The following is a 24,887-nucleotide window of genomic DNA, read 5'->3' on the forward strand; positions in this document are numbered from 1 at the left end:
AATTTTGCTTATATATGCATAATTTATTCATAAATTGTGCAATTTAACTACTATATCTCAAAAATAAAGAGAAATATTATTACTTAAGAGGATGGAGATCTTCCAAATGATAGGCTGATGTTCTTCTACCTAAAAAGATGAGAGCCGAGAGGAGATATGTTCGAAGCCTATAAAATCAAGAAAGATTTAGACAAGGTGTCCAAGAATGTGTTCACCAAATCTGAGAATTTAGGGACCTTTCATTGCTGCTTGAAAGAAGTACTTTAAGAATAAATAAAATAAAGCCTAATTTTACACAATAGGTAGAATTCTTATAGAACTCATTGCCCCCAAAGAAGGTAAAAGATAGAAATTATATGTTTGGGGAAAAATATGCATGTTTAGACCTTGACATCATGTATGGTAACTATTAAGTCCCACAAAATGTCACTGAGAACTACTGTTAAATCAGAGTACTGAACTGAATGAATCAGTGATATGACCCAAAATGCCCTTCTTAGGCTTCAATGCACAAGCAACATATACGACGAGATAATAAGACTGTATTATAGTATATTTTGGCTCTAAAGGATGCTTTTTCTTTGTGTACCAACAAACTATTATTCCTTTTCCTTGCAGTATGAAGATAAGAAGTAGATACAACATATAAACAAGAAAAGAATAAGAGGAGGAAAAACAGAATATTACTTATGCCTGCTGATATTGCTTGCTTGGTTAGAGTAGAATATAAAACTCATAAAATAAAGGATATTGGAGTTCTGAAGCTAGTGCTACATAGTTAACTAGTACTACATAGTTATGTTTTTTTGTTAGAATAAAACTTGTACATGACTATTACCTTTCAACAATATTAAACACCAAAAAATATTTATTGAGAACTGTTTTAGTCAAGGATCACTGGTTGCAAGAAATAGAAAACTAGTCAAATTAGTTCAAGTGAAAAATTACTGAAAGAATACAGGGAATTGCCAAGAAACGAAGAGCAGGAAGTACAACTGTATCTTATAGGACATGGGAAACCTTCAATGCTTACCGTCGTCTCTCTGGGGCCACATGGTCTGTGCAGGTCAGCTATACTCTCCTTTCTGCAAACTGACTTCTCTATGGGCTCAGGGCCCATCTTGGAAACAGCTTCAGTCTAGAGGATTTTACAACTCAGTCTCACCCTCATGAAAGCTAGAGTCTCTGTCTTATAATAATACTAACATTTACTGAGACCATTGGCTAAGTACTGCACTAAACGCTTATAAATATTATTTCTTTTAGTTACCAAAATGACTCTATAGGGCAAGTACTCTTATAGATGATCAGTGAAGGAATTAGAATCCAAATCCATCACTCCAGTTGGATTAGATTACCTCTCAACAGGGAATCTTATTGACACAGCTCAGCCTAAAGGATTAGTTTCCCAGGGTCAGGTAATCAATCACTTTGCCTATACAGCTGTGAATAAGCGCGCGTGCGTTTGTATGTGTCTTTGCAGGAGGGAAGGAGTGGTGACATGACATATACAAGACAGCAAGGGCTGTATTCCCCAAATAGATGCTTTTAGATGTTGTGGGGAGTTGATAACTGGTGTATAGAAACACTTTGGCTTTCAGAAATTTGAAATTTTAGAATTTTAACTCTCAGAACATAAGGCAATTTTAAGAACCATCCATGTATGTATCTCTGTCACTGTATTTACCAAGTTGTATTATAATTATGTTTTTGTGTATATTTGTTTTCCCCACAAGTCTGGAATGAGGATATAAACCTGAACCTAGTCATCCTGTTGCCTCAGCAACTACAACTATCCCAGCCACACAGAAATCACAAAATAAGTGTTTAATTGAATGAATGAATTTAATATATAAAATACTGTAATTAACATGGATGCCAGTCTTCTGCAGGAAACAATCACTTAGTAGGTGAGCCCACCTACTCATTCAGCATCACAATCACAATATTATGGGTAAATTTTGAGAATATCACCAGTTTTACTGCTTTAAAATGCAAAACAGCCAATACTACTTAGGTATCACCTTTATTTAAGAACTTCTTCCAGTCTCATAGATAACAAATACCTGGAAGATGGTATATAATTACTTGCTAAGCTACGTCTGTATAACACCTCGATTCTTCCTGTTGCTTCAAAAAGTACTTCGGAAATATAGTCATTCCACCTTGGATCCACCAACCAGTTTTCAACTCTATACTACCTCAAGAGGATATGACAGGAAAGAAGATAATATTCATGCTTTTATTACTTTGTTATGATTTCACTGTACACTTTTCCAGGGACCTGAATCTATTTTCCTGGGCTTAAAGAATTATCTTTGAGAGTGACAAACACTATAGAAGCTATTTTTGTTATTTCTAGTTAATTTTTACATGATGTACAGAGGCTGATGAAATTGAAAATCAATGCTAGGCACGGACGGTTTAGGCATGTTTGTTTTAGTGATAGAACAAAGTCTGTCCCTTCATTCAGAATTTTATAGGTTTCACACTGTATATTAATTTGAAGTAGATAATGAAATTAATTTTTAACAACCTCACTTAGACTATTTCTATATATAACATACACTATAAAATAAACATTATTTAAAACTAACATTTTCTTATCTTACTGCTTTTTATGATCATTGCCATTATTATAATAAAACATATACTGTTTTCATTTTCAGAGAATTTTCACGTATTAGTTCAGTGTATTTGCAACATAGCTCTCTATTCTTCTTCAGGCCTTCCTTCAAGGGAAACTATTTTACCAGAGCCTACAGTACTGAGGTTTTACCAATGCCTAACCAACCTGAGGGAGAGATATACCCATCTCAGATTCACTAAAAGACAGACCTAATTACAGCACAATAGAGTACTTCCCTTTCCCCATCCATACCACCATATGAATAAGGCTACTGAGTAATAGCAAAGGATTACAGCTAAAAGAACTGCCTATTTGGGGCAGCCGGATGGCTCGGTTGGAGTGCACGCTCTCAACCACAGGGTTTCCAGTTCGATTCCCACATGGGCCAGTGAGCTGCACCCTCCACAACTAGACTGAAGACAATGAGCTGCCGCTGGGCTTCCGGAGTGGGGGCCAGATGGCTCAGTTGGTTGGAATGTGGGCTCTCAAACAAGGTTGCCGGTTCAATTCCCAACCATGGGATGGTGAGCTGTGCCCCCTGCAACTAAAGATTGTAAACAGCGATTGGATTTGGAGCTGAGCTGCGCCCTCCATAGTTGGATTGAGGGACGACTTGGAGCTGGTGGGCCCTGGAGAAACACACTGTTCCCCAATATTCCCCAATTAAAAAAAAAAAAAAAAAAGAACTGCCTATTTAAAGAGTCTTCAAGAAAACCTGAAAACAAGGGAGACAAAAACAAAGATACTAGAGGTAAATTTAATATCTGATACCATGGCTACAGCTAACAGTTAACACAGCCTAACTCCTAGTCAGATAAACATAAAACCTGACACTAAAAGTCCACCTACTTCACTTTTGTTTTTGTTTTTTTTACCCAATATAGCAAATCCAGCTTTCAACAAAAAATTACAAGATATGCCAAAAGATGAAAAATACAGATTGTAAGCATACAGCAACCATAAGATCCAGACTCATCTATAGCAGAGATTTTGGAATTATCAGACTGGGAATTTAAAGTAACTATGATTAATATGTTAAGGACACTAATGAAAAAAGTGGACAACATGCAAGAAGAGATGAGTAATGTGTGCAAAGAGATGAAAACTCTAAGAAAGAATCAAAAGGAAATGCCAGAAATGAAAAACGCTATGCTAGAAATGAAAAATTCCTTTGACGGGCTCATCAATAGACTGAATATGACCAAGGAAAGAATTAGTATCAAAATCTGATAAAGGATTTATATCCAAAATATAAAAAGAGTTCTTAAAACTCAACAATAAGAAAATAACCCTATTATAACATGGGAAAAAGATATGGACACCTCACCAAAAAAGATATACAGATGGCAAATAAGCATACGATGATCAACACTATAGATCATCAGTGGGTTGCAAATGAAAACAAGATATCACTACATGCCTATTAGAATGGCTAAAATCTAAAATAGTGACACCACCAAATGCTGAAAGGATGTGGAGCAACAGGAACTCTCATTCATTGCTGATGAGAATGCAAAATGATACAGCTATTCTTATGGACTGAATGTTTGTGTCCTCCCAAAATTTATATGTTGGAGCCCTACCCATGTGATGATATTGAGAGGTGGGGCCTTTGGGAGATAATTAGGTTTAGGTGAGGAAATGAGGGCAGGGCCCCCATGATGGGAATAGAGGAAGAGACACCAGAGCTTCCTCATTCTATACAGCAAGAAGGTGGCTGTATGGAAGCCAGGGGAAGGTCCTCACCAAGAACCGAATTTGCTGACACTCTGATTTTGGACTTCTCAGACTCCAGAGCTGTGAAAAATAATGTCTGTTGTTTAACCCACCCAGTCTATGGTATTTTGTTACGCAGGCCAAGCAGACTACGACAGCCACTTTAGAAGGCAGTTTGGCAGTTTCTTACAAAGTTAAACATAGTCTTATCATATAACCCAGCAATCCCTCTCGTGGGTAATTACCCAAATGAATTGAAAACTTATACCTATGCAAAACCTGCACATAAATGTTTATACTAGCTTTATTCATAATTGCTAAAAACTGAAAGCAACCAAGATGTCACACAACAGGCGAATAGATAAACAAACTGTGGTCCATCCACACAACATTATTCAGCAATAAAAAGAAATGAGTTGTCAAGCCACAAAAAGACATGGAGAAACTATTTTTTAAACAGCAGTCAGTCAGAAAAGACTCCGTAATGTGATTCAAATTATATGACATTCTGGAAAATGCAAAATTATGAAGACAGATTAAGATTCGTGATTGCCAGAGGTTGGGGGTTAGGGTAAGGGTGAACAGGGGTGAACATTGGATTTTTCAGTGTGGTGAAACTACTCTGTATGATTATATAATGGTAGATACAAGACATTATGCATTTGGCAAAACCCATAGAATTATATAACACAAAGACTGAACCCTAATGTAAACTACCGGTATGAACTTCAGTTAATAATAATGTACCAATATCAGTTCCTTGATTGTAACAAATGTACCACACCAATGCAGGTGCTATAATTGGGGGGAAGAGGAAAGGAGGAGGGAGAAGAGATGGAGGGAGTACATGGGAACTCTGCTTTCTAACACATTTTCCTAAACCTAAAACTGCTCTAAGAAATAAAGTCTATTAATTAAAAAAGACTTAAAGAATACACATACACACGTATACTTTTAAGTAGTGTTTTTATTTTGTTATATTTTCTACACTTTCTGGTTTTTTAGCAATAGGTGTCCGTTGCTTTATATTTAAAAAATTATTTAAAAAAACTATGACAAATATAATGAATAAATTTGGCATTAACATAATATGATCCAGATGAAATTAAATCCAGAAAACTGTGATCTCTGAAAATGTTGTGCAGTTAATATTATCTCTAATCCTTCCTTGTCTAGTCATATATTAATTAAAAGTCATGCTACCCCTCCCCCAGTTGTTTTCTAGAGAGAATAAATCAGGGATGCTCTTTAAAAATTAAAAAAAAGCTACCTTAGAAACTGCTAAAAATTATTAATATGGCAAAAGATAAGGTGTTTTCTTTGACTGAAGAGGGAGGTAGGCCTGGAAAGGGTTTCAATGAAACCTCTAACCAACCAACAAAGGCTGAACTTATCACAAATTAGAAACACAGAGTTTTCTATTAAATCAAAGGCTTTTTCAGTCCAAGTGTAAGGCTATATGGAGAAACAGTTTAAATTCAATAAAATATGAGTCACCAGTTACCTGATACCTCTCTCCTGGGAAGAAACTTGTTCTATCTGAATGTATTTAATTTCTACTTCAGCGTAGATATTTTCAAGTTTACAACGGTAAGAATTTTCTGGTCAATATTGATATAAAGATTATAATTTGATATAAGTGGAAATGTAGCTTTTTCACAGTCCTCTTTCTTTTATGCCAAACATACGTAACATTTGCCCTCTTAAATGTTTCTTCCTCTTTGCTAATTGGTGAGATTTTAAGGCTTAAAAGAAATCAAAATGATATATAATCAAGCCCCTTTCCCTATTTATTGTCTCCAGACTGCTGTTAGCAAAACAAAAACAACTCTTAAAATTAACAACATCACTACAATATTGATTGAAATGGCGTTGGTGTAATAATATCTCACATCCATTAATAGGCCTCAACTTTTCACTTAAGCTCATCTAAGTAGCTTGATCAGGTTCCATTATAATAATGTGTGCTTTCTTTCATTCCAGTATGACACAGCACAGAGATTTATTTCATATTGAACTTTAAAAAAAAAAAAATGGATTCAAGAACAGGTGTCTCAGGCTAGATTTGGAACTGCGTAAGTGAGCTTTGTGTTAGGGGATGATAAGAAAACATTTAAAATTTTAATTGAAGAATGCCAGGCACCAGAGGAAATAGCATGCAATTTTTAAAAATGCTAAATAAAGCCAACTGTCAAAAAGGGCAAGCTTGTTGGTGGTTTGGTGGTTACAGCTGTTCACCATCATGCAACAAAACACAATAGCTCTCTATTGAGGTGTGTCTCATCCATACGGTGGATTGCAGCCTCCTCACATCATTTCCATATCCTGGGGTTCAGTTACCATAGCATGGGCATAAAACTATTCAAAGTGAAAGAAAAGTGTTTTTTTTTGGCTATCTGTTGTTTTAAATTATCTACAATTATATCTTTTAGTTAATTTAGGAGAGAGTTAACTGCATCATTCTTACTGTTCTATGCAATGGCTACTGAGAAAAAGTGAATTCATCTTATTAGTACTGTTACAGAAAAATGTGTCCAAATCTCTTTTTTGAATTGGGATGTTGAGCGGCAGGCTGCAAAAAGGTGTTGTCTCACATTCCAATGACAAAAGAGATTGTAAAATGATGACTAAAGAAATACAAAAAACAGTTGGAGCTTTTACTTTCTCCTTATTTCCGGTAGTCACTAACCTAACCATAGAGAGCAGGAAGAACAGGAGAAAGAGCAATGGCCTTAAAAATCCACAAACTAAACCGTCTTTTTCTGCAAGAATCTCTTACCTGTCATCCCTGATACAAAATAATATTTGATGAATCTAAACTAAACTAATTAAACATAAAACTGGATAACATTTTATGTTCTACTAAAAAGCAATAGCTTTAAAATGCTAGTTTGCCCTCGACAGTAAATAATTCCGTCAATCACTGTGGAACAATTTCTTTCCCAGTGATTTTTAAAGAATGACATGGCTAGATAGAGGGTTCAGGCTATTTTTTTATGCACAGTGCAAAGACTGCATTCCAATCTCCTCCAAATGATTCTTTTCCCTCTTTTCCCTTTAATCTGCTCAGCATATTCTAAAAACCTAGGCAATTCATTTCAATGAGACAGAACACCTAGATGGTCTCTAAAAAAAAGGTATGGCAAATGCATTAACTTACAGAAGTGTTTCCTTATGCATTTGTGGCCACTTAGTTTTTACTCAATTACATAGATAATTCCACTACTAAAATAGAGAGGAATATGTATAAATAAATAGTTAAGGGCATATTACAGTTTCTATAGTAAAACACATACGACTATTAGTCTTTGTCTTCAAGAAGTGAAAATGACATTAAATACACGTTTTTATATAAAAATCAATGCCAAACAATATATCTGCACTAACACAGAACACAGAAACTAAAACTACTATTCATCAGTAATGCATACTTCTTTTCAGGCTAAGAAAAATGTTCAAAAAAAGAGATTTCATTTAATCAAATGAGAAATATTTAATTTAAATTATATATCCACAGCAGACCGAGGAACAGTGATTTGTCCATATATACATTAATTAGTTCAATAATCACATAGTAATTAATGATATTCAGAAAAAGATATAGCTAAAAACTATAACCAGATTTTTTAAAATGTCATGAATATAGACACAACGTTTATTACTCATACAATGGATGCTGGTCTGCACAAACTACAAAATTAGGGAATCTTTATGCCTCCCCTGCCTTTATTTTTGGTGTTTGGAATATTGTTCAATTGACATGGAATAATTTATCCTTTTCTTTTTTTGAGAAAAATTCCTTCATATTCAACCATTTCATTATTTAACTGTCATATTCTAAATTATCTTAGTAGAAAATGCATCTCCCAATGTAGTTTAATACTTTCTTGTGTACTTAATTTAGAAAGTACAAATCTTTCAGGATGACAGTCATTGTTTATATTCTTGCCACTGTTTACAATGAAGGGTTGAGTAATAATAACAATGTTAATCCTATGTCATTTCCTCAATTCAATTAAAATTTCCTAACAAACAATTCTATATTAACTTGACTATCATTTGCTGATATACTTCAAAAGCATGGTTGCATTTATTTACCGTTTTCCCCCCACATCATTGTTAATGTACTATAAAATTAGATGTTGGATGTCTATGAATAAGAAACCTATCATAAAAATTGCAATTACTCTGAATGTAAACATTAGTTTACAGTTTCGCCTATTCAATGACAGTTAAGAATGAATATAAAATGCAAGGTTTATTTAACTAAAGCACTATCATTTCCATACTTTTACAGCTAAAAATATACTCGTACCTCAGCACCTTCTATCCAATTTGTTTTGGAGGCCCTTGAATAATATAGAATAATTAGATATCAGACCAGTTTTTTAGTCACATTTTACCAAAGGATAGCTGAGAAGCAGATAGTTTAATGCTGTCTTCCACATAATTCAGCAATTCAGAGGCAGAAGAAAAAATAATGCCCAGGAGTTCTGATACTTTGGCATTACTCTACCTAAGCTATGACAGGCACATTTTTATCATCCTCTGTCATGTACACCTAGTGTGCAGAATTCTACATCTAAGATTTCTGGTCATTTTACAGCTTTTTCAAGACCAGTTCAAATGCCGTTTCTTCTCATTTTTCTGGCGGGAATCCCAATCCCTTGGGGTTCTTGCTTAAATTTTTATAAACAGCACTAACAGCATTTTGCTTCATGGGATAGAAATTTTAAATGTTTGTGTTTATTTCCTATTTAGATTGGGAGCTTCTTGAGAACAGGGACTCTGTCTTAATCATCTATACTGAGATTGGCAAACTTTTTCTGTAAAGGATCAGATAGTAAATATTTTATGCTTTACAGGCAGGCCACATATATCTCTGTCACATATTCTTTTTTTAAACAACCCTTTAAAAATGTAGCAGGCATTACAAAATCAGGCTTTGGGGGTTAATGTTTGCTTTGATCCTTGAGCATAATGTTTAAATATCAGTTCTGAAGTCAGACTAGGGGTTTCTTATTACCTCTGGCAAGTTATTTACCTATATAAAATATGGATAATGATAGCACCTACCACATAGGTTTACTGTGAATATTAAATGAGATAATATATGCAAAGTTCTTAGTCACTGTTATATAGTAAGGTTCACAAAGACTTACATAGGTGTGTCTCACGAAAACAGAAAAGTCCAAACATTTAAAAAAGGGAAGGAGGGAGAAAGAGAGGGAAAGAGAGAGAGAAGGAAGGAAGGGAGGGAACTACTAGCTCATGTTAGAAAAAAGATTCTTTATGAAAGGATTTCCTTTGGGAATTCTTTACATAGCTCCACTAGGATGTTTAAAACATGACTTGATATATAATTCAATTTATAGCAAATCTTTGAGAAACACACTTGTAACATAAAAGGTACATCAGTATTTATAAAAACACTGATAATTTTGAGACAGGTAGCAAGGCCCAGACATCCCACAGGCTATAAGAGCACCTGGATTCTATTCCTAGCTCTAGCAACCTGGATAGGTTCTAACTAGACTTAAGAGCATTTTTCAAAAACTTTTCAAATTCAATTGTTTCTACTCCATGATGACTTTGATGCTAATTATGTACTCCTACTTCCTAAATCATACCTCTTTTTATCTCTAAACTCTTTCTGCCAGAACCTTGTCTAAAAAGGGCAGAATATGTTGCTAAAAAGATTCACTCTTAGCAAGAGATTTTTTTTTTTTTAATCTACAATTTAGTGAAAGTGTCTCACACAGTTTGCAGGGCATCGTTTGAGATTTGGACTGGAATACAGGAGAGGTGGATTTTATGTGCTTCTTCTATTGCATTTATTGGTCAAGTGTTTGGCACTATGTAAATAACCCAGAATATCTAGGCCCTGTTGCCATCTGGAAGCTCCCTCAAGGTAAAATAAACAGCTAAATTTAAATATAGAATGGTGCTTCTTCAAGTTTTCCACCAAAATGTTTCCAATAGCAGAAAAGGGTAAGGTAAACTCTATACTACTCAGGGTATGAAGGCTGGCCAAAACCAATGGGCTGAAGTTTGATGTTTCATCAAAATTTTTATTTTATACCATATATGTCCTGTTTGTTTTATTATTTGCAAATAATTTACACAGCCAGTTGTAAAATCACTAATTGCAGAGAGCTACTGTTATAGGTGGGAGTATACCTTCTATCTCTGGTGTCTTCATATAGAAAAAATATTGAAAACTGATGGAGGCTCGAGGCAGCTGCAGGGAGACTCTTTAGTCCAGAATTTTATTATGATTAAATGGTGGGTTTATTAAGCACAGAGATATTCTAGTGTCTAGAAGTTATTTCTCTTCTCTGGATCTTTTTAAATTGTTCCATTTAACTTTATAACTTTAAAAGGGAAAAACTATATATGAAGCTCTTATAAAGGTCTAATTTTTATCTTAGAGTAAAAGGATAATTTTCCTGTTGTTGCAGGTTATAAGCTAATAATATATTCCATTATCATGTTTGTGTTTTAAAATTTGGAACCAAACACAGAGACAATGAAAATAAACTGTACGCAAAATCATCTTAATACCTTTTATAGTTGTTAATCATTTCCCCCTGTTATTTTAGCTCTATAAAAGTGGGTAGGGAGGCAGTTACTGTGTATCATGAGCTCTTTCAGAGCTATACAGAGGTTTAGAAGCTATAATTGCTGAAGTTCAGGAAGCTACACACAAAAGAACTGAGATCACATATGGTAAAATTCAGTCCAGTATCCTTTCCTCTTCCATCACATTATCCAAACAGAGAAATAAAGATGCTTTTTTCCAGCATAATAGATCTAAAATATTTCATGCACTTATTTCAAGTTTCTATTAATTAATCACCAAAGGTTGAAAATATCACTGTAAAAATATGACACAGAAGCATATACATAGCCTATCTTACCATGTTTCCCCGAAAATAAGACCTAATCGGAAAATAAGCCCTAGCATGATTTTTCAGGATGACATCCCCTGAACATAAGCCCCAATGCATCTTTTGGAGCAAAAATTAATATAAGACCCAGTCTTATTTTCGGGGAAACACAGTAATAGGTATATTATGCCTATAGATTCTTAACCACATTGTTAGTTTATCAATCAGTACACCTGTGATCAGCCATTATTAAGGATATAAGCTGGTTAGAATATTTAGATTTCAATAAGACATCTTAGTACTTTTGTAAATGTTAAAAATATTAGTTTCACTGGAAAAATTTAAAGTCATAATTTAATCTGTGCTCTGATTGCTAAAGATTTTTCTTTTGACATAGGGAGATATTTGATTAAAGATATTAATGGTTAGAACTACCATATGATCCAGCAATTGTACCTCTGGGCATATATCCAAAGGAAACGAAATCACTATCTCGAAGAAATATCTGCATCCCCATGTTCATTGCAGTGTTATTTACAATAGCCAACACAGGGAAACAACCTAAGTGTCCATCAATGGAATGATGGTTAAAGAAAATATGATATATATGCATGTATACATGTAGGTACGTATATATATGCATGTATGTATGTATATATGTAGGTATGTATATACATATGCATGTATGTATGTAGGTATGTACCTATCTATCTACACACAATGCAATATTATTTAGCCATAAGAAAGGAAATCCTGCCATTTGTGAAAACATAGACTTTGAGGGCATTATACTAAGCGAAATAAGTCGGACAGAGAAAGACAAATACTGTACGATTTCACTTATATGTGGAATCTTAAAAAAAAAAAAGATCATAGAAACGGAACAGTTTGGTGGTTGCCAGAGGCATGGAGGGTTTGGGGGTAGGGTAAAGGGTAAAGGTGGTCTAACGGCATAAACTTCCAGTTAAAAGATAACTAAGTTCTGGGGATGCAATGTACAGCATGGTGACTATAACTAACAATACTGTAGTGTATATGTGAAAGTTGCTAAGAGCAAATCTTAAAAAATTCTTATCACAAGAAAAATATTTGTAAGTATGTGAAGCAATGGATTGAATTAAACTTATTGTAGTAATCTTTTCACAATATATACATACTCATATATCAAAATCATTAGGTTTTACATCTTAAATTACTATAATGTTATACGTTAATTATATCTCAATAATACTGGGAAAAATTTGATCAACCATGTTAGAACACTGCATTACCTTCCTATTCTCTCTACATGAAATGATAATGCAAAATTGTTGCGATATAGAGATTATCCAAATTTTAAAATGCAGGAAAAACAGCCTTATAGAAGTGTTTTAGGCAATTAATTAATAAAAATATCATGTTGCTTTTTTCTGGATTTTATGAATTTGCAGTATTTGTGAGCTTTCAAAAATGTACCAAGAGTGAACTCTAAAAAATATTAAAAATGAAACAAATTTTCATAATTAAAAAAGAGTTTAATGGTTCCTAGATAACATCAAGAGCCAACTGAAAACAATTTGATTTCTAACTTGACTCTCTAAAGCGAAAACAAAACAAAGAGCTTTGACTCTTGAATTAAAACCTGTTGGTTTTAGAGAGGAACAAAATCACACCGCCATGTAAACGCAAATCCTGTAAGTGATACGTGTCTTCAAAACAAAATATTAGTTAGTCTCTCAATCTTCAAACTTTATTATGAACTACTTCTAGTTTCCCCGCTGACTCCATGCTTTCTTGCCTCTCTTTTCACACGTGCCCACTGACAGAAAATTCTTGTACCACATCTACCTGGCTGACTCCTACTCATACTTTGGGTCTTAGCTTAAAACTCACTTCCTCCAGAAGAATCCCTGATATGTGTTAGATATGTGCTTCAGAGTACCATCCACTTACCCATAACAAAATATATTTTAATCCTTCATTCAGTTGTTTGCCTTTCCCCCTGGCCTGCTCCTTACACAGCAGGGACTGTGCCCATTTTCTTCATGTAGTGTGGCATGGATCCCGGCACGGGTCCCGGCACGTAGGAAGTGCTTTTATTAAGTTTTTATTTTAATGCTGCCTCCATGTATGGATGCCAAATAAAACTCTTTGACCAAAAGCTTTCTGAAATGGGGTATGGATAGAAGGTAACCATCCAGTTCCGATAACTAAATACAGCAAATGGCAATCTACCTAAACATGTACTTAAATCAGGCACCTCTAGGGCATTAAATTTTATCACATTTATAAAACTGTTTCTTACTAGTCATTATTTTCATTAAAAACAAAGTTTTCCAATTATATTTATTAAATTAAGTAATTCAGTTCAAAATATTACATATTTATTAAGACTGGTAAAAAGACAAGAAGGAAAACAGCTAAAGTGGTTCAACTGCGAATATAAATAAATGTTCAATGTTTAGAATGAAAAAAAAAAGGTGGAGAATTGAGTTTAAATGGTTGAGGTTCTCTATTGCTAAATCATCTATTCAAGAGCAGTGTTTATATCAACTACAAAAGCATTTTGGACGCTGGTCATCATACTTGTACACAACTACAACAGTAAATATTTTTGAAAAAACAAATCAATAATTGTTGAAGAATACTGCAAACTATTAAATACCAAGATTCCCATTCTGAATTATCATAAAGGATCTTTTCAGAAGAATCAGGCCTATTCTATGTATTATTTTAGGTTTAGGAAAACATCTTGTGATATAGAAAAATAAATTGACCATTTTATCAACAGCTTTACAACAGACATCAACTGATGATGGGAAAGATTATTATTATTTTCAACTGAAAGCTAATTTTTAATATTTTGCTTCACTTAACTAAATTACTTATTACAAAGGATATGGTTTCATATACAATATAAAATAATGAAGAACAACAATAGAAATCAACCTACAATAAGGTATGATTTAGCTACTGAAATGATCAGATGTGCATACTAACTCCTGTTCAAATGTGACAGATTTGAACAGGAATCACTAAATTCCACCTGCAGGCACATCATGTCAAGTGTGTATGAACAGCAATTTCATGACAGTGGCGCCAAGGGAAATATCCCAAGATTCTTTGTACAAGTCAGAACAATAACAGATGTAGTTGATTTATGGCTAATTGAAGGATTAATGTCAAAGAGCCTATTAAAATTCATTCTGCTTCTTCTAATCCTAGAAATAGGTTAATTTCTCCAAAAGGTACATACATAGATAATGTATATAAACAGAAACAGAAGTGGTTGGCAACCATACTTTTCCAAGCTTAAACATAAATCTCTTCCTTCTTTTGGCTACAAGATTAGCATCTAAATTATTTTAATTATGATGACTTCTGCACGCATATTGAAAATAATCACTAGTTTAATTAATTAAAGATGTCCAAAGGGTGCACACAGTTTAATTCATTAGCATGAAGAAAAATACGTGATTTTATACAATACCTGTAGTGATAAAGGAAAGATCTATTTAATTGAAGTCATACTTCTGTGCTACCATGACAAAATGACTTCTTTAATCAGGGACTACAAATGACTAAGAAGAAAATACCATTGATAACTTTTCAGTACTTTAAATTATATGGAAAGTTTGGAAAAAGTCACAGGATGGGGGAGGAAAGAGGGTGGAGATATTAAAATTAGTCGTTTTATTTAGTTTCTAGACTTTTAGGAGTTTCTCTGCCTCTAATCATTATTCTGCTAGGTAAGGTGTTTGGCATGTGTCTACTGGGAAGGACTTAGACTGGAGGTAGGTAGAAGTGAATGTACTAACCAGAGTTCTGTTATTTATAAGCTGTATGATTCTGGATAAATCACTTTGTATCCATTATGCCTTGGATTCCACATAAATAAAGGAAGGATGATTATGATTTCTCCAACCTGTTTAATTGTAACATTAAGAAATTCTGGGGGCTGGCCCGGTGGCCCGGTGGCCCAGGTGGTTGGAGCTCCGTGCTCCTAACTCTGAAGGCTGCCGGTTGGATTCCCACATGGGCCAGTGGGCTCTCAACCACAAGGATGCCGGTTCGACTCCCACAAGGGATGGTGGGCTGTGCCCCCTGCAACTACGATTGAAAGGACAACTTGACTTGGGAAAAACCATGGAAGTATACACTGTTCCCCAATAAAGTCCTGTTCCCCGTCCCCAATAAAATCTTAAAAAAAAAAAAAATTCTGAAAGTTTCAAATTCAAGCAACTTTTAATCTTCATAGCCTGTCCATACAAAATGCATCTATTCTCATAGATACAAAGTATACAAGAAGGATTAAAAATTAAACAAACCAAATAACTAGTTATAGCACATAGCACATAGATAGACAGGGCCAAACTGTATATACTAAATTTGATAAGTCCATTGAGGCCAACTTTTCACTTTTCTGTTAACTGACTACCACCCAAAAAGTTGCCTCTCTCTAGAAACAGTGAAATGTAAGAACCTTGCCCTGCTGTGGCTATACACTTCTACAATCAAAGCAGCTTGGAACTGAACTAAGTCCACAAATGAAAAAGCCGCAGTGAGCCTGACAGAGTTGCTTTGCCTGTATTTTCCTAATTTTAATACCTAATCTATTTGCACCACCTGTAAACTACAGAGCAGATCAATGGAAAATGCAACCTCAAAACTAAAGCTCTGTTAGGTTCTAGATTAAAAAGTTCACTTTAAAATTTGCAGTGAGTTACAAAGAAAAAATATGTTGATATATAGAGTAAGGCTCCTAAATCATCCTAAGGAGGACAAAATATTATCGTAAGATAATAGTTTAAAATCTCTATATAGGACCTTTTATACAGCAACTGAAAGCATTTTATAGAAATTACCCAATTAACTTTCCTGACACTTCTGTGAGGTGTCAGATATTATCTGATATTTTCCAAAGGCAACAAAAAGAAACAAAGGAACTAAAGTTACTTTGCTAATGACATAGCTCCCTAGTCTACATTTAGTGTTTTAACTTGTGAAAAATGGTACTTACCTCCATGAGAAATTGTATTAACTGAAATTCCTCAGCCTTTTTAAAAATGTTTGACTTCTCACTGGATGTGAGTGCAGAGACAGTGTATTATTTTGCTTAGCAGTTCACCTAATAACTTAGTTCAGTATCTTCCGCACTGTAGGCACTCAGTGTGTATTTGCTCAAAAGGCCATACATGACAGTGAGAAATTACTAGAGCTATGTAATTGTCAGGAACTATGCTAAGTGCATTACACATATTATTTCATTTAATCCTACCAACAACAACTCAAAGAGGTAAGTAAATTATTACTTCTCATTTTACTGATGAGAAAACTAAGGCTTAGGTTAATTAACTTGCCCAAGACTACCAAATGATAAAGTCGGCATTTTAACAAAGGAAGCCCAGCTTCAGACCTTGGTTAAAGATCATCGCTGTAGAAAGAACAGACTGGCAGTAAGAAACTCTGTCTATTGCTTCTACCACCAAATCCTAGGAGAGGAGGGAAATTTCTTGCTGTTCTTTATAGAATATCTTTTACAATGCCTAATGTGGTATCTGAGTCACATTACTCATCATCAAATGTCTCCTGAATAAAATTTAAAATTGTAGAACCAAATTAGGCTTCATTGTCCTTAACTGGAGATAAAGGTACTTGCATAGTCTGCCTCTGGTTCTCAAAGTGTAGGCCCTGGACCTGGAAACACTGTCAGAAATGCAAATTCTCAGACCTACTGAATCAGAAACTAATGTTTTAACAAGCCTTCCAGGTGATTCTCATGCATGCTGAAGTTTGAGAACGCCAGGTCTACCTTACTTACAGGATAATTGTAAGAATCAAATGAGTTCAATAATGTGGAAGGAACCTAAAAATAATTTGGTTAATATGGCAGTTCAACCCAGAGATCTGTCATGCGGCACAGGCTTCTTACCTGACCAGTGTCCAGTGGAGATGCCAGATCTGTCTGTGCAGGTCTCACTTACAGGTCTAAAGACAGTTTCCCATCCACCAGTAGCATAGCGCCAATTCTGAGATTCCAAGATAAGTGTTCGCTGGGTGCCATATGCGATCATGAAGCAGTACACCACATGATGGAGTTGACAGCCATAGCCACAGCCTTTGTTGATATTACACACTAGCTTCTTGGCTTTGCTGCAGTCCTTGGGATTCTGTCAGGGAGGAAGAGAAACAAAGGTGAAGATAAGCTGTACAGAAAGGCCAACTTCTCTTTATAGGTGACAAGTGCAAAAATCATATAAGCCAGGACTGATCCAGTATATTTTATAAAGCAAAGAATCTAGCTTTAAAGATTGAACGTCAAAGACTTCATTACAAATTTTATGTGCATACTTAGGGAGATGTCAGTTGGAAACATCACTAAACAAATGTGAAATTACACAGTTACGTTTAAAAGAATACTCTTTTCCCTATCAGAACATGCAAGTGTGAACTCAACGGTGCTTACATTGAGGTGTTCATGAAGGAAGAAAAATAGTTCATTTATTCCAGCTGCACTTCAGCATTCTGAGCTGACCGTCCCTGATGAAACTCCAATCATTTGAAAGGAAAAATTAGAATTGACCTATTAATTCCATCTACCTCCAGAGTTTTAGACATTCCCAACAAAGTCATTATGGAAATAAAGCCACTGGGTGAAAGGATATCTGAGTTTGAGAATAACAAAATATCAGTCATGTGACTTTTTAAAACAACCAATCTTGATGACAGCTACTAGTAGTAACTTTCACAATAAAATATAGAACATGTTCTCTATTAGCTGTCTTGAGAATCAGTTTTTAATCAGGAGATTCATTTTCCTATTTGTATACTTTGCTGTAAGATGACTAGAAAATGGTTAAAACACGTTACATTATCTAACAGTGGGTGCAATGGGGTTAGCTACTGTGAGAATTTCTTTTTTTCCATTCTAAAGTTTCAATACAGCTCGTATGCGCTGTTGCTAAATATCCCTAGGCATCTTAGGTCTTCAAATAAAAATTTGTTTTGACAAGGCCTCCTTAGGCTGAGAAGTTTTTCAAGCTGTCTGTCTTCAAGGGAAGACAAAGAATGGGCGCTGTCAGGAACAGAATCTTGTGTCCCATACAAATAAGCAAGGTAACCAGTTTTCAATTTACATGAGCCTTGAATAAAGCAGTTGCCAAGCAGACATTTTCTAGGGATATTATCTGTTCTGTCAAGTAGAGCCCTAGAAATAAAAGCTAGGACAGTGAGCCTATAAAGTGATTCTGAAGGAAAAGCTGAGAGGGAGAAACGCAGCACAGTTACGTTCAGAAGAGGCTATCCTTCATATTCAAATATGCCAGTGCAGGCTGGCTTTTTAGATCAAAGCAGAACCTATACCATCAACAGCCTTCTGAAGAGTTAGACCCCTAGGAATCCAAGACAGCCCAGATAAAATCCAGCAAGATCCGGTCAATACTGCTTCTCCAGTCAAGTACTAGCGGTGCTGATTCTTTTCACTTGAGACTGAACTCATGGCAGACTCCTATGGCAATAACCATTCCCATTCCAGCTGTTACAGCCACAGAAGATTTGAAGGGACAGAGGGGTGTGATGTTATGTGGTATGGGAGACCAACATCATTTGCTTTCTGTACAATATAATTCAAAGATCCTAGGAATAAATAACATTCTCAGACTGATCCAAAGCTTTATTATTAACTCAATAGTTTATCAAGAAAGCAAATAAAGAACATTGACATTTGCCAGATTTTTCATGCTTTGTAAGAAATATATAGCACTTTAATATTTCTAAAATTCATATAAGTGAAAAAGAAAATGTCCTTCATATATTTTTCAATAAACTTTTTCTTTTAGAACAGTTTTTAGATGTACAGAATTACTGCAAAGATAGCACAGCAATCCAAATACCTCACACCCAGTTTCCCCTATTATTATATCTTACATTAGTCTTCATATTTTTAAGGGAAATAAAAGGGGGAAACATAATAATGAAAGCATCTGACCTTTAGTTTTGAAACTATAGATTTTTTTATTTAAAAGAAGACTAACTTCTGCATTTAAGAAAACATATCTACTGTGTTTCTTAAGAGTTTAATTAGAACTTAATGCTCCAAGCACAAGAACTGAGTCATAAGAGAAAGAAGAGGGCAGTTTATGAAATGAAGCTTAATTCATGAGTCTTAATGGGCCTCAAATCAAGCTGAAGAAAGAATCTCAAATCTTTTTGTTATGTCATAGGTAACACTGAGAAATGGGGGAAAAAGTCCATTATGTTTTGTTCTCGAATGAGAAAGGTCTACATACACAAGGTAACCAATGGAAGACTCCAAGGAAGAGAGTGGTAAGAGAAAACGAATGACTGGAATGATAACAATAAATAAAACACTGACAAAGCTCAGAGTCACAGCCCTTTTTTTTCTTCACTAAAATAATTTTAAACGTACGGAAAATTCAAAGATCTTTTGAATAAAAGATTCAGAAAAAGGCAGGAAGACTGTGAGAAATACAAAAAGTATGTGTGTTCCTAACACAAAATTAGGGTCACCAGACTCGATATCTAGAAAAAATAAGCAGGTGTTTATAAAGTTAACAAAGCAACAATGCTTGAGATATTAGGCAGGGCCTAGTATAGGAAGGACCCTTATAGGAAACACCTTGTCAGAGCTAAGTCAAACATACCTCATTTATCCTCATAATCTCAAGAGACATTATTTCACGCTGGATAAGTGCAATACCTTTTGTATTTAGTGCTATACGGTGCCCCAATCTTGAGCCCTTATAAACTAAGTGCTATGTAAGTAACATTTTTAGTTATAATTCTGCAGCAAAGCTATCACCATAGTACATATAAATCAAGAAATGAAGATTTAAGATAAAATTGGGTTCTTCTGTATTCCGTTTCCTTTTCAGTTTTTTTTTTTAATACTATCTGAGGCATTTCTTCTGATACTGTTAGTTTCCAAGAATGACCCATCTCAATAGAACTAAAAGCTGTATTTGTTCTCACTGTCCTATAAATCAACATTAGGAAGCATATTTAAAAGTATGCCTCTAACTAAAATGGCATATTAAAGGAAGCAGTATCTCTTAAACCTAAGTGATTATTAATTCACTAAACGCTATCATAATGCTGAAATATTTTAGTCTTTTACTTTGGTTAAAATATGAAAAGTGGGGGGCGGGGTGTAAAAAAATATGAAAAGTTACCATTGGACATATTTCAAATTAAGAAGTCAGCTTAATTTCTTATTCTTTTCTATAATAGCAAAGTGGAAACTTTGCTAAAAAAGTGAACTGACTAGTAAACCACAGCCATTATTATATTACCTAGCCACTGACTGCTAGGATTTAGCGGTTTCCACTGCCTTCACTTAGTAAATTAGTAGTTAATTGTGACTTAATGATGTAATATTACAAAATAGTACTGATTCCATGGCTTTTAAATTAAATCTCATATAAAGCATTCTGCCATGACTATTTAGATTTTCCATATACACAAAGACTCTTCAGAGAAAAATCTTCTAGCCACGATGTAATTTCTCTCATTTCTCTGCCCAGAGTTACTTACAGACCGAAACATTGCAGGAAAAGACTAAACTAACAATAGCAACAAAACATTTAGTCAATATAAACTCTTGCAAAAAGGAAACGCTTACTAAACTATTAGTTCAACTGAATTGCATGTATGGAACAAATGTGATGTCAAGTCCATAGTCACAAAAATAAACTGCAAGCCAGAATTTAGAATTCAGGTCTGTCTCAATTCATTACCTGGCTCTCATCCATCCCCATGATGTCTTCAATACAAGATGCACAAGAAGTGCAGGCTCAGAGCACGTACCTGGTCATTTCCCCCCAGCTTTATGGATGTATCCCTGACGAATAAAAATTGTATATATCTTGTGTATGTTGTGCGCAACATGATGTTATATGTACATAATGAAATGATTACCGCAATCAAGCTAATTAACATATCTGTCATCTCACATAGTTATGATTTATTTTTTGATAAGAACACTTAAGATCAACTCTTAGCAAATTTCAACTATACAATACAGTATTATTAACTATAGTCACCAAGCTGTACATTACATCTCTAGAACTTATTCGTCCTACATAAGTAACCTTTGTACCCTTTGATCAACATCTCTCCAATTTCCCCCACCTCCCTGTCCCTAGTAAATACTGTTCTACTATCTGCTTTTATGCATTTGACTTTTTTAGATTGCACATATAAGGGAGAAAATGCAGTATTTGTCTATGTCTTATTTCACTTACTATAATGTCCTCCAGATTCATCCATGTTGCAAATAGAAAGATTTTCTTCTATTTTATGGCTGATTAACATTCCATTGTGTGTGTGAGTGTGTGTGTGTGTGTAATCTCATTTTCTTTATTCATTCAGTCATCCATCAATTGACAGACACCTAGGTTGTATCCATATCTTGGCTATTATGAATATTGCTGCAATGAATATGTGGGTGCAACAAAATAGTGATTTCTATCTCTTCAAGATAGTGATTTCATTTCCTTTAGATATATACCCAGAAATGGTAATTCTTTTTTTTAAGTTTTTGAGAACTCTCTATACTGTTTTCCATGACTATACCAACTTACATTCCCACCAACAGTGAACAAGGGTGCCCTGTTCTTCACATCCTCAATACTTACCTTTCGCCTTTTTGATAACAGCCATTCTAACAGATATAAGGTGATATCTCATTGTGGTTTTGATTTGCATTTCCCTGATGAGTAATGATCTGTTGACCATTTGCATGCCTTCTTTTGAAAAATGTCAAGTCAGGCCTTTAGCCCATGTTTTAATAAGGTTATTATTGTTTTTTGCTACCATGTTTTCCCAAAAATAAGACCTAGCCGGATCATCAGCTCTAATGCATCTTTTGGAGCAAAAATTAATATAAAATCTGGTCTTATTTTACTACAATATAAGACCCATTAATTGTTGCTCCAAAAGTCGCATTAGAGCTGATTATCGGGCTAAGGCTTACTTTCGGGGAAACACAGCATTTACTTGAGTTCCTTATATATTTGGGTACTAACCCCTAATCAAATACATGGTTTACAAATACTTTGTCCCATTCCATAGATTGTCTTTTCATTTTGTTCATTGTTTTGTTTGCTGTGCAGAAGCTTTTTAGTTTGATGTATTCCCACTTGTTGACTTTTGCTTTTGTTGCTTGTGCTTTTGATGTCATATCCAAAAACTCCTTGCCAAAACCAATGTCAAGGAGCCTTTTCCCTATGTGTACTTCTATTTGTTTTATGGTTTCACGTCTTACATTTAAGGATTAAAAAATCCAGATCCTGGGGCTCCTTCCAGCGCCTAATAACATTCCTTCCATAGGGGAAAGTTAATATATATAGCTCCTATTTCCAATACAGAGAGGTCAGTAAAAGCAAAGGAATAAGCCAGGCAAGTTAAATTTTACTGTGCTCTTTGTCTGCTCTAATCACAAGACTGAACAGTTTTTGTTTGTTTTAAAAGATTTACAACATCTATCTTTGTGTTGGTAATGAAGAAAATATTCATTAACAGTATGGTGAAAGCATTTCATTGTATCATAAATAATCTGATTTTATTTTTCTAAAATTATTTTCAAAACCAAAGCAGAAAAGGTAATGAAGCAAATAAAGTACTGCATAGTGGTAATTAAAATGAAGACTGGGCATAGTTAAATAACTTTGAAAGACAAAGTTAAAAAGCATTCTCATTTTTAAAAGCCAAGACCGGAAATTATTGTTTCTTACCATATTAAACAAGAATATTTTTATATCAAAGTTGAGATAGTATTGTGGTGTCCTTTCTACTCCTCTGGCAAAGAATAATCGGTTGCAGTAGTAAGGACAACACAACGGCTGAGGAACAAGTAGGCCACTAAGTGGTTCAGGAAATCAATTTCCCTGTGCGTGTTTTATAAAGTTTTAACTGTAAAAGTTTAATGGAGAAAAGATAGCAAAATACATAGTTTACAGACTGTTCTCCTGACAGACTGAAGCAAAGGCAGATAGTTATCCTACAGTTACAGAAGAGGAAAGCTAATCTTGGGAAGTAAAGCAATACCTGGCTTACTTCAAATGCATTTTTAAAACTTCTGCTCTTTGCCTAGAAGTCTCTATCGAATATTTTAAAGCCATTAATTTAAAAAAAAGGATGGAAATTCTATAAATTCAGTAGACTGTAACAAATAAATATGGTACATTTCTTCCAGTAAGGGTCTCTGCTATAGCATTCTGTCATCTCTGGGTATTCCAAGTGGTCTTTAAAAAACTTCTGCCTCCAGTTCAAGAGATGTGTACACCAGGTCAACCTTGGTAATATTTTCTGCTACTATAAGGGGCACAAAGGACAGGCAGATAAAGCATGAGATGCATCCAAATAAAATTCTCATTCAAGAATCTAAGGTAAACAAAACTCCAAGGCTACAAAAGAAAAGCTACCTGAGGAGCCGGATTCTGCCAATCCTACATAAACGTACACACCTCTTTGAGCATCTTTAATTTTTCTCTGTAAGTTTACAGCCTGATACCTAAGTTTCAGAACCAGCTTAAATGGTGGGGTTAGAAACAGCATGCTTACAAAATTAAGGTTGAATTTCAGAAAAGTCCTCCATTCTTATTTTATAATACTTAACAGGACCCCCCACTAGGCTCTGTTTCCTCAAAACCAAAATACAGGTCCTGTTAAAAATAAAAAGGAGGGAGAAGTGGAAAAGGGGTTAGGAGGAAGTAGTATGGAGAAAGGGGGAAGAGAGAAGGAGAAGAAGGGAAGAAAGGGAAAGAGGAAGAGGGGAAAGGGGAGAAAGAAGGAGAAGAGTAAAAGCAAGCTCTGGAATGGCTGCCAGCCCTGACTTACACAGGATCAAAAGATGAAGCAGGTAAGACACAAAAGAGAAACATTGGATGAAACTTTTTGTTCTTGTGCAAAGGCTGAGCAGGTATTTGTTTCAAATAAAAGTCAGAGTCATTTATACTGTTTTGCCAGCTCTTCCACTCAGCAAAGTGCCATTCTTTGGAGTAGTAATAGTACTTATAGCACTTGCCTACTCACTGGCTTTTAAATCAAACCATCAACAAAAATTAAACCAGAAGTCAATTCTTGCTTCCTCTTCTCCTCAACAGAGGCTTTGCTCCATGCAGCTAGCTAGCCATGCACTGAGAATCCACTGTTAGCTGAGCATAAATTTCTTTGGAGTCCCCTGATCTTTTATTACATTATTTTAAAAAACAAAACAAAACAAACAAACAAAAAAACCACTTTTAAACCACTCTTAAAACCACTTTTCTCACTGCCTCGATTTAACAGTGCTCTAACCAATTCACGTTATTTTCTTTACCTTTCAAAATCTTTAACACTGTTTTTACTATTTATTTGTAACTAATTTAAGACCCACAATAAACTGCATAAAACAGTACAAAGCTTTCCTTAAGGAGAACATCTTACTTAACCATAAAGTGTTATCCAACATTAGGAAATTAATATTACACAATATTACTAACTAAAATATAGACATTATTTGCATTTAGCCAGTTTTTACATGTACTGTTTTATAGTATAGTATGATCAAATTTTATAACATGCACAGACTCATGTAACCACTACCACAATCAGGATACAAACTGTTGCATCAAAACAAAGAAATCCTTTTCCACTACCCCCCCTCTTTAGAG

At 34.7% G+C, this 24,887-nt stretch overlaps 1 protein-coding gene across 4 annotated transcripts in view; it reads right to left on the minus strand.

Moving 5' to 3' along the window:
- FUT8 (fucosyltransferase 8) overlaps positions 1–24,887 on the minus strand; it is a 211,179-nt gene that overhangs the window by 25,233 nt on the left and 161,059 nt on the right. For all 4 annotated transcript variants that reach the window (XM_019733553.2, XM_074327355.1, XM_019733552.2 and 1 more), the window contains one exon: positions 17,147–17,384. In XM_019733553.2, the coding sequence (XP_019589112.1) occupies positions 17,147–17,384 (238 nt within the window). The remainder of the gene's footprint in view (positions 1–17,146; positions 17,385–24,887) is intronic.

The sequence above is a fragment of the Rhinolophus sinicus genome, linkage group LG03 (genome assembly GCF_036562045.2).
Source record: "Rhinolophus sinicus isolate RSC01 linkage group LG03, ASM3656204v1, whole genome shotgun sequence".
NCBI lineage: Eukaryota > Metazoa > Chordata > Mammalia > Chiroptera > Rhinolophidae > Rhinolophus > Rhinolophus sinicus.